The following is a 12,056-nucleotide window of genomic DNA, read 5'->3' on the forward strand; positions in this document are numbered from 1 at the left end:
GCATTCTGCACCTAGAAGGCAGCAAAACTGTAATGTACGTTGTTGGCATCTATGTGTGTGTGACATGAAGTAGCAATCTACTTTGGGATTGCGATATCCTCCTGTGGAGGGGATTATCAAAGTGTTTTACACCAGAACACAGTGAAAAGGTGAATGCAAACTGACTATTATGCTTCTCCATCTTCTTCTCCTTTTAGTTCTTCTCTCACATTTTCCTCTTTGTTTTTTTAATGTTCTTTTTTTTCCTTCTTCCTCTTCTTCTTTTCCTCCTTCTGCTTTTTCTTCTTCTTTGTTGTTTTTTTTTCCTTCTTGCTATTTTGTTGTGTAATGTTTATTATCATTAACCCGTTGAGGACGAGTCCTGAGTATACTCAGGCAAGCGTCTATGGGAAATGCGCGTTGTAGCAAAATCAAACCGTCCTCAACGGGTTAATGTTGGTGTTGGAGTTGTAATATCTGCCCATTGAGAGGAAGAAGATGATTATCATTATAAGTAGAGGCTTCATAATCTGTATGACATTGTCCCATCAACCACTTATTTTTTTCATCTTTCATGTTCCATTTTGTCTTCTTCAGGACTCCTCATACCCAGCAACTGTGTGCCTGCCCTCAAGGACATGCTGTCCAAGAATGCCACCTGCTACTCAGAAACCTTCTAGGTGCAGGTCACCAGCTCCTGGAGGCTGCAGTGGTGGAGGAGAACTCATCGAGGGATGTAGCCCAGCCCTGGATGATGGCTGGGAGAGTCACCATGGTAACCAGCCAAACAACAATTCATTGTTTTTGCTGGAAATTTCATCTCAGGAGGAAGAGAAGAATAGTCTTGGAGAACAGGCAGTTCTGAGGAATCTTCAGGGAACATCATCCGCTGAGTAAATGTCTTGTGAGATGATGTTATTCTAGTCCTAGTCTGTTGTGTAAGTCTAGCAGTCACAGTCTCTGTACCTGCTGTCTTTGATGAACAAATTAGTAGTGTTAACTCACTCTGTAGAGTGATTCAAACAGCTCAAGAGAGTAGACTTGCTTGCCAGGACCTTTGAGGAATATGAAAAATTAAGATCTAGGTGTAAGCTACTACCTGTTATGTGAGTCACTTGGGAGAAATCCTGTATTCTTAGTTTACTCTAAGGAGGATATAAAGTTAGTTCCTTTTCTGCAGCTGATGTACAATGAGAAAGCAAGATATCTTCACCTGGAGACTCTGTAAAGCACCCTCTTTGTGCGGCACTTGCCTTATCTGGGCTATAGTAATGGTGATTTCATTTAGTAGGCCAGAATAATAATGTCCTTTTTTTTTTTCTTCTCCTTTTAAAAACATGAAATCAAGTTGTCTCTTAAGTCTCTGAAATGTTCATTTACTCTTCTGATTGTCATCCCTAATATGTACAAATTAATACGTTTATTTACCATTTGATTTGATGTGAGAAGAAAGTATGAAGAGAGTCTTATAGCACATCACAGGAGGAGCCAAATGCACCTTGAAGAAGATTAGATTGTGTAATTGGAGGTGAAGTGATTATTGTTTTACCCAAGATGTGGTACCTTGCAGTGTGATGATGTTAATTTTCATTTTGCCTATAGACGTAGCATACCTGGTCAGCAACTAAGGTTTATTCAATTTTCGTACATTTTGTAATTTGCAGGGAATAGTGAGCACTGACTGAAGTCCTACGTGGGCTAATTGTAAACATCCATCTCTTTTTGCGGACATTTTTGGGGGAAAAAGAAAAGAGAAGAAGTAAACGGACAGGTGGTGTGGCCTTAAACTAATTGGTCATTGGGAATGAATTAAGCCTTCCTGATCACTGGTGGTTTGGAAAAGATGGCAATTTCTGTTTGCCAAGCACAGTCAGGTAGCTATGCCCTTCCCTTCATGGGTACTCATAAGATTCATTGCATCAAGGTTTTCTTGTTCCCCTTCCATGCCAATATTGAAAGTGTTGAGTAACTGGATTAGTCTGTGTGACAAAACAGTCCATTTCCAGGGACAAACTGTGAGGTTCGTCTATCCACTGTCCGAGCCGGGTATCACAAACTCCTAGCGCCATGTTGTCAGCTCGGACAGGGTTATTCTTCGTTCTCGATCGATCAATTGCACGTCTCTGGCCAGAAAGAAAGACAGATACTGATTGTCTGCCAACAAGTTCTGACGCCCGACCGAAAAAGAAGGAGATCATGTTTTGGATGGGCAGACAGAAAGCATGGCTTGCATAGTCGCATTGCCAGGATGGTGGGGAGAAACGAGTGTCGAGGTAGTTGTCAGGTGTATTAAGCGGTTTTGACTGGCCGTCCATTCGTGGAAGTCCGGTCAGAACGGCATCAATGAAACGCCTTGCTAATGACCCCCTGGTGCTCCAGTCAGCTGGGAGGAGGTCAAGACCTGATCCACTTTTTGACAGTGTCCAGAATGTGAGATATAATTTGATTTGACGTGAGGCTTGAATGTAGCTCATGAGAGATTTTTTTTTTTTTGATACATTTTTTGGTCTACACAATGAGTGCAGAGGGAAGTTTAGAAGTTGTTGTTGTTATTTTTTAATAGCAAAGTCCAGAGCCAGTTAGCTTTTTGTGTTGGGAGTGGTTTAAAATAGATTTACCCACTGTGATGCTTACAGCTTTGATAGTTGTGTTTATCCTACCAGCTATATTGTTTGAGGTCCTAGTTTGATGTGCTGATTGTAGCTAATCAGAACGTTGACAAATCCTGAATATTTTCAAGGGACATAAAGCTGTTCTTACCCTGAGGAGGAGTGTGATATTGGGTTCTAGTTTGAAACTAAGTATTTCCAATTATTTAAAAGTTTTAGTCTATGGGGTCTGATTCATCTATGTTGGTTTGCAGAACAATATTCATTTTTTCCCCTGTCTTTCAGTTGAAGTTAACTGCAGTTAAACTTTGTGAATTTTAAGGAAACTTTCCTTCTTTGTCCAGAGTTTAAAGAGTGACTTGTGATTGTAAGATTAACATGTAATTCAATTTATGGTGTACTGTATTCTGACAAACTTACAGTTAAATGGTAACACTGCAGAACTTGGCCCTGATACTATGTTAGGAAAGTTACCTGTGTGTGTGTGTGTGTGTGTGTGTGTGTGTGTGTGTGTGTGTGTGTGTTTGTTTCTTGTTTGAAGGAAAATATTCCTTTGTTTATTCAAAAGTCATTTGATGACTCAAAAGTCTACTGTGATGATTTTCCTTGCAAATATTTTCTTTAAAGTTATCTCATTTTTGCGCAATTCAATATTTCTGATCCCTGTGTAAGGTAGTAATTCCCTCTTCAGGAGGTAAACTACTTCAAGCAAAAGTGAAAAAAAAAATAGAAGCACTTTAGGAAAGTGACAGGATTGGGTGTGTGAAACTCTTAATTGTGCTATTGGCATAACATATGAGAAATCTTTCACAACTCATGCTAGTGAACAGTGAAACATTGTTTTCTTTCTTGGAGCCAAAACACTATTTTCTTTGCAATTGATGAATTTCACTTTTGTGTGCATTATTATCATTATTATTAGTAGTATTTGCAAAACATCTCATTTACTTTTCTGAGTTTTTATTGTGTTGTTTCACAGACTTTTAAACAATTTGTGTATTGCTATAATTTGAATTATGGAGATTTCCCCATTTATGATGTGTCAAACACCTGGTAAGTTGCCTGTTTTATTTTTGCATTTTTGTTGAAGGAATGTCATTCCTGAAATATGTTCAGTTTACTTTCATGGAAGTAATTCTAGAGCAGGACCATTGCATAGTATGGACGAGAAGAGGGAATTTAAAGGAGAGCGGTTTTCAAGACATGTTCAGACAACAGTTATGTACGGGCATATTAGGGGTTTAGCATTTTGTAGTCACCCTAAAATCTGTGTGGTACATAAAAGTACGATAAGTTTGTATATGACTGACAGTTTTGTTAGGATTTGAAACATTTGACTTGCCAAAATTATAATTTCTCACTCGTCATGAATGCATCCATTGCAACCTTTAGAATATCCAGAACAGTAGTATATTAATGAGAAAAGTAGTACATATTTGTTACATCTCAAATATGACTTATGGTAGGACTCTGTACAAGGCATGAAGTTTATCCTTCAATACTACCCATCGTGCAGATAATCTGTATGATCATACACTTATTCTTTCAGTAAACCAGTCGAACGGTGAATTTAAGAAAGTTTAAGTCTTTTGCATTATAGATAATGAGGAAATATAATGACAGTTAAGGTCTAGTCTGAATGTGTGACTGTAAGATAAAATGTGTATACCAGTACATACATATGTAAGTATCATCAAAGTTTTATAATTATCCTTTTCTGAATCCACAGCAATCATGCTTGTAACCATATCATGAATTGAGTTCCATTTATGAGCTTAGGATATTTTACAGTATCCAATTTTGTCAACATAGTGGAATATCAGTGTGGAGTCAATGATACAATGGAAATTATGTGGACCATATTCTTCTGAAAACATACAAAAGACTGTATAGCAGCTTTTAAGAAGTATGAAATCTTTGTATGTTCTATAAAGAATGTCCTTTACTGGGATGATAGTTTGTATAACTACCTAAAAGATGTTTGCCATATACAATGTACAACCTAGTATATAATCTAGGCGGAGGGTGCAGGTATTGTCTGTGCTGTTATGCTAAATGTCGCGCTGATGCGGTGAGACTATTGCCCTTGCTAAGCAATACGTCTGATGCAGTGAGACTACGAACAGTGGAGGCGTCCACCGCCTATATCCACTCGTCTTGCTTTAGTTGTTGTTTTCTTATTATCGACTTTGAATCAGTGACAGTTTTTCGTACTAAAAGCTGCCAACGGTTCATAGTCGATAATAAGAAAGCAATGAATAAAGCAAGATAAGTGGATATAGGCGGTGGATGCTTCGCGCGCATCCACTGTTCGTAGTCTCACCGCATCAGACTTTTTTTTGCACTACTGCAGAGGCAGTGCTGCATCCTACGCCTAGATTACAGGCTATACACAGCCCGACGCTGACTTACATCTGTCCTTTTGATGTCCCATCAGAGTATGTTCCAAACCCCTGTTAGTAATCAGACTGCTGTGTTACTGTGCATACTAAAAGAAGTGGAGCAGGTTATTTCACGGTGTCTGATTATGGTCACTTCGTTAGACAGCAATGACTTCAGGCATTTTCCGCCATTTCCTTCTCCAACTATGAGAACAAGTAATCTATGGTTAGTGCTGATTCTTATTCATCAAACGGATGGGTACTTAATCGAGCGAAACATCAGGCTGTTGTAAAAAGAAGAAAATAGCGAGATAACCGCTGAGCCTCTCTTGGGACCGAGTGCAAACGTTTTGTCAGCGGTGATTGCGGTGTACGGAGCTCAATATCCTGTAGATAATCGGGTCTGTCAGGAGTGCTCAGCGGTCACCAGACAGACAGTGTCCATGTCTCAGACCTTTGTGATGACCTATAGTAGTAGGCTGGATAATCACATGCCAGTCTTGGAGTTCCCTCAGAGGCAGAAAATTTAAGCTTCAAGTCAGTAGACAGACCAGTTTTAGAATGTATTCAGATTTTGGTAAATAGTTCTCCCTGTTCACATGGTTAGAAGCCAATCTGTTTAAAATTGTGTTAGTTCCAACTGCAATCTGAAAAAAGAAGAAGTTAATTTCAGTTTGTTCCGATCACTTTGAGCACCTTTGGACAAACTTTGTGGTTGCCATGGAAATACATTTGTATGGAAGTCATCGTGATATTTGAAATATTGAGGAACGGTCATCTTTATTCAGATTTTCTTTGTTTGTGACCTTGTTTTCCAGTCCAGTGATTTCAGAAGTGCTGGTGTTAATATATTGCTACCTAGCCCTGCACTGTGCCTCCTCATTTGCTCAGTATCAGTCAACTTTCACAGTCATGGGTATCTGCATTATGAACCTAATGTTTGTTCATCAAACATCATCATACCATATCTAAATTGGAAATCAATCTTATTTTTGGTTGAGTTAGAAGGTGTGCTCTCTTTCGCATGACACGCTGTAAAGCACAAGCAGCACAGTTTGTTTTCAAAAGTTGTGTGTGGACAGGATTTGACTGTACTGTAAAAGGCAATTTTTTAGACAAGACGTTGAGATTGATTCATGGTAGGCCTACTCTTGCATCATTCTCTTGAGGGGAAATATTATCAGGAATACAGTGTGTATGTTAAATTTCAGCTCACTTTAAAATCATGCATACGTTAAATGAAAATATATCTCACATCAGCAATATTTTTTTTTTTCCAGAGGAAATATCTACATTTGTAGGTTCGCACAAGTTGTTATTTGCAGTAGTTATGTTTCATTTTGAATAAAAGGGGGAAAACATCAATGAAAGTGAATTGATGTAAATAAAGTTAGAAATTCTGTGTTGCAAAACAGAATCACGACTTTAATTGATTATTTACCTCAGCAGGTTTTATGCACCATGAAGGCAAAGTAGGAAATGTATTGTACTCTTTACTTGAGTGTTAAATGAAGTATAAAATTCTTTTTTTTTTTGAAAAAGGCAGACACAGAATGCTGTTATTACATAGACGAGATGTGTTTTAGTTCCTGTTCTAAATATTTGCAGGTAATGACTCTGTTAGCTGTGTCGTAATTCACAAACAAACGAGTGCCTCCATTGTTCACATTTTGTTGTTGTTTGCTGATACCATATTTGGCATGGGAGTCTTTTTTTATGTTTTGTTTTGATTTTATTTGATTTCTTGGAGAGGAAGGGACACGTTGATTGATTAGGGGATGTTTTGATTGATTGCCCCATGTCCTGTGTGTATCTTTCGTTAGTTTTTTTACCGGGCACCGGTCACTACTTATCTGATCGGCCACTTCCGACACCTCTTTGACTGAAGCACCCCAGTTCCGCTGCACAGTGGAAAGACTCGGCCTCCGTGGGAAAAAGAGTTATGTAACACGTGGACGTTGTAATCAAAGATGATTGGCAAGTGAGGAGAAAGAAAAAAGTGAATCCCTGCTAGAGGCCAATATCTAAATAGTGCTATTATTAACCAAGTTTATCTGATAGTTATGTTTATGAACGCTGCGATGGCATTGGAAAGACTCGCTTGATTTATTCTTTCCCATCATTTTTTTTTTTTTGGGGGGGGGGGCTGCATCAAGGTTTGTTTACAGACAGGCAGAGTATCCTTCAACCTTACAGCCACTCACTGCTTCCTCGCTGGCCATGGTGATGCATGAACTTCTTAACAAAGACAGTTTTGTAATTTTGTAGCACAGTATTTGACAAGCATGAGGATCTCCTTGCTGCCATATTGAACGATAGTAATTATTACTCTTCGGATTTTATATAACTTTAATAAAAAGTGAAGAATGAGATACAGTGTATGCGCCATATTCAGTGACAGTGATGACCCTGTTTTGAGTAATGATATCATCTTGCATTGCTTATGAGGTATGCCTTTTTCTCTGACAGGTACAGTTGTAACTGAATAAACAGTGATGAGATTATTGAGTGCCACCCAAGGGAATAGTAGACTTAAGGAATAAGGATATGACACTTTTCAAGATCTATCTTATATCTGACAACTTTTACAATCTTTAGAGTTCATTCAGTAGTGTTGAATGTCTTCATGGAGAAAAACACACACTGCTGCAGAAGAAATGATTTGATTTGTATGCAAAAAAAAAAAGAAAATAGAAGAAAAATTTTGCTCTTATGTTGAAATTGGAATATTTTCTTTTTCTTTCATGATGAACTTTTATACTTGTTTGAATTGCAAACTTATGAGACAACATATAAGGCTGATATTAATGAAACATCTGATTTTGATTTTTTTTTAAAAATCATCGCCCAAACCCTCACTGCGGGTGTATTCATGTATGTGTGTCCTAGATACCAAGAGGTACAATGTATATGTTTTATGTCGTAGGAACACTGAATGCATTGAAATGCAGTTAAAGGTTGGGGGGGGGGGTGTGAAGGGGAGTTGGGGAGCAAGTAATCTTTGATGTTTTGTTTTGTCTCACCTTGGTGGTGGTTGTAGGTTGCAAACTTTCCTCATCTGTTGTATTGATGTACCCCCCCCCCCTCCATTTTTGTCTGATCTTATATCACCTTCACCCTTAGCATGCTATAGTTGGTTCATTGCACTTTCAATGCAACTATACTTTATATGCACCTGTACCCCACGTGCTGTAAATGCCAAGTGAGGAGGGGTTAATGAGTGCAACCTTTTGGCCAAAGTTCTGCAGAAAGAGAAAGATTTCTCCATTTCCCCCTCCTTTGTCTGACATCTTCATAATTAATGAGAAATGCACAATGCAAGAGTTTATGCAATCTATTACCTGTCTAGCCAAAGTGTGAATAAGTGTGTTATTTTCTGTCAACTTAAAATTGTCATAAATTGCCTAGGTGAAGCCTTGTTAGTGAAATACCATTATGTTGAGAGCTTGACAGGTGTTGTTAAAAAAACAAAACAAAACAAAAAGATAACACAGGGTGCTGTCCATTGTTCCTTCAAACCTTGCCATAGTTTGTATATCTGGAGTTGTTTTCAGGTTGAGTATAATTGCTGATGCATTCCTTTAAATAGTTTGAATTATGCATATCGATTGTAAAAAGATGTACGGTGTTATCTTTTGGAAGATACATATTTCATGCTCACTCATGATATCATGGAGTATTGATGTGTGTATGTCTGTGTTTATGCCTGTGTGTATGTGTGTGTGTGTGTGTGTGTTTGTGTCTGCGAGTGTTGAACATTTAAGCACGTATTTGTACACACTGATACACTCGTCTACATCCAGTGTTTGAGGATGTGTATTATTTATGTTACTTTGGCGAAGTAACAGTGCAGGGAGTTAGTATAGTGTTCAGAAACTCTTTTGAGACTGTTTTTGGTTTGGTAGTTGGTAAGATGGAGTACCACTATGTATGCATCTTGAGAAAAAATGCAATAAAGAAGAACTATCTACAAGTTTACATTCTGTTACTGTTTAGCTATCAGTGTTGGTTTCATACTGTGGTGAGTACTGGTATTATGGTGATGTTTAGCTTATATCTGATTTATGATCAAGCAGTTTAACTGTTTTTATTACTGGTGCTGCTACTGTATACTACCAACACCACTACTGCCACACTTTTTATCTTAAAACATGATGACAATTAGGAAAATATCAATTGTGACAGCAACAGTGATGGTTATACATATTGATTATGATATTGATGATTCTGATGATGCTGATGCTGCTGCTGCTGCTGCTGATAATAATAATAATAATAATAATAATAGTAGTAGTAGTAATAATAATAATAATAATAATAATAACATCATTAGTAGTTATTATTATTATCATTATTATTATTATTATTATTATTATTATTATTATTATTAATATTATTGTCCCCGCCGAACGAGTTCGAGCAGGGGACTATGAAACGGGCTCCGTACGTGTGTGTGTCCGTGTGTCCGTCCGTCCGTCCGTCCGTCCGTGTGTCCGTCCGTGTGTGCGTCCGTGTGTGATCAAAATCTTCAATTTGCTACTTCTCTGTCATTTATGAGCCAATTTTGATCTGTTTGCTTTATATGATAGCACTACATGGGAGCTTTGAAACTTCTACACAGAATTTCAGTCGTGACCTTTGACCTTGACCTTTGACCTATATTGTACATTTTGCTACAAAATGCTACTCCTTCGCCATTTCTAACCCGATTTCGATTCCGTTTGCTTTATGTGATGGCACTAGGTGAGGGCTTCAAAATTTCTACACAGAATTTTGACCTTTGACTTCTTTGACCTTTGACCTTGATTTTTGACCTGTATTGTACATTTTGCTACAAAATGCTACTCCTTCGCCATTTCTAACCCGATTTCGATTCCGTTTGCTTTATGTGATGGCACTAGGTGAGGGCTTCAAAACTCCTACACAGAATTTTGACCTTTGACTTCTTTGACCTTTGACCTTGATTTTTTGACCTATATTGTACATTTTGCTACAAAATGCTACTTCTTCGCCATTTCTAACCCGATTTCGATTCCGTTTGCTTTATGTGATGGCACTAGGTGAGGGCTTCAAAACTTCTACACAGAATTTTGACCTTTGACTTCTTTGACCTTTGACCTTGATTTTTTGACCTGTATTGTACATTTTGCTACAAAATGCTACTCCTTCGCCATTTCTAACCCGATTTCGATTCCGTTTGCTTTATGTGACGGCACTAGGTGAGGGCTTCAACACTTTTACACAGAATTTTGACCTTTGACTTCTTTGACCTGTAACCTTGATTTTTTGACCTATATTGTACATTTTGCTACAAAATGCTACTCCTTCGCCATTTCTAACCCGATTTCGATTCCGTTTGCTTTATGTGATGGCACTAGGTGAGGGCTTCAACACTTCTACACAGAATTTTGACCTTTGACTTCTTTGACCTTTGACCTTGATTTTTTACCTATATTGTACATTTTGCTACTAAATGCTACTTCCGGCGGGGACATATATTACGCACCGCGTTATTTCTACTTTTCCTTGTTGTTATTATTTCTGTTGTAATGATTATGAAACAACTTATGTTCACTCTGCAAACTTCCACAACTTTGACAGTGACCACTATCACCATAGCTACCGTAATGTTTTACCATGACCATAATAATTGAAATGATATTACAATTGGCCTTGCCTATGCCGACCTTGCAAAAGTAAAAAAAAAAAATAAATAAAATGCTAACTCAAAGAAAGAACATGCCCCCGTGGTTAGAAACATATTCTATAATTCTCTTGTGCAAGTCAGTTAAGACTTTCACCTGTTTCTTGGGATTTGACTTTTACACTATTATAGGCGAGGTAGACTGCACGAACGTTTATCCTGCTCGTTGTTGTTACTATAATGTACTAGTACTACAAGTTTGTTTCATACATCCGTTACCTTTGCCGATGCACTGCAGTAACCGCGTTTTTAAGGGGCTTCACATCAAGTACAAACTAGACTTGGCTTGAGAACAACCACTCGGGAAAGTTGATTAAGTTAGTCATAGCGGACATCTCAGAGAGCGTATCGCATACAGTATAGCCTGCCTACATTACGAGAGTCGCAGCCCCCACATTATTTTATAACTAATGCCGGAGCTGCAAAATATCCACGTTCTTTTCCAGATTTTCTGAGAAGATGACTTTTCTCTCTACATTCTGATACTGAGGAATGATAATAAAAACCTCCCTGATTTGGAATTCATTTATCGCGTGATGAGACGCATAGAACTCATAATAATCTCCCTGATGAAGCGATAGTATACTCTCAGTGAGGAACCTTCATGATGTCGATGTTTGAATGTCGGCAGCCTTCACGGTGTCACGCCACGGGTATTGATGTTTCATGTTGTGATCGAGCACAGAGGAGGCAGAAAAACTGTTTAAAGTCTGTTTACTTTTACGATGCGCTTTAAATCCTAGCAAAATAAATCTTGATATACCGGACTCAGACAGACTGCATGGTCGTATATACGACTCAGTTATTTGGTCATCAAAGCCACACTTCGTGCTATTTTCGTTTCGTGTGGTGTTGTGCTGGGGAGGGAGGGAAGGAAGGGGGGGGGGGGGGGAGGCCAGGGGGGAGAAGGATGCCAAAGTAGGGATAGTGGACAGACGTCGAAACATGAAACTGCTGTTTTCAATCGGAACATTCGTGGTCGACTCGTCAAACGAATTCAGGATATTGATGTCGAATTGACCAAAAGGCGCCCTCTTTCCGACAACAGGCGGTACGGTATAGGAACTCGTCTGTGTTTGATGAAACGAGAATGGAGACCGATTGCTTTCCGTAACCTTCTCTTCTAAAGACAATTTTGTGACATCGGATTTCGACTCTCCTACCAGGAAGGCTTGTCTAATTTCTCTGTCTTCTCTCCAAATTATTTCTCTGCTTTGTCGTCTTAAAGCATCTATATCTGTCTGTTTGTCTGTTTGTCTACATCTATCAATCAATCTATCTATCTATCTATCTGTATATCTTTCTATTATCTATCTATATATCTATCTATCTATCTATCTATCTATTTATCTATTTATCTATCTATCTATCTATCTATCTATC

The 12,056-nt window shown here is 38.3% G+C and overlaps 1 protein-coding gene across 1 annotated transcript in view; it reads left to right on the top strand.

Moving 5' to 3' along the window:
* Positions 1 to 796, top strand: part of LOC139712799 (protein strawberry notch homolog 1-like) — a 48,773-nt gene extending 47,977 nt beyond the window's left edge. Inside the window, exon 29 of the mRNA XM_071624590.1 lies at positions 577 to 796. Coding sequence (XP_071480691.1) covers positions 577 to 659 — 83 coding nt within the window. The 3' untranslated portion in view covers positions 660 to 796. The remainder of the gene's footprint in view (positions 1 to 576) is intronic.
* Positions 797 to 12,056: the final 11,260 nt, after the last annotated feature.

The sequence above is a fragment of the Diadema antillarum genome, unplaced genomic scaffold (assembly GCF_040938485.1).
Source record: "Diadema antillarum isolate AM-2024a unplaced genomic scaffold, OU_Dant_1.0 seq00001860_RagTag, whole genome shotgun sequence".
Taxonomy (NCBI): Eukaryota; Metazoa; Echinodermata; class Echinoidea; order Diadematoida; family Diadematidae; genus Diadema; species Diadema antillarum.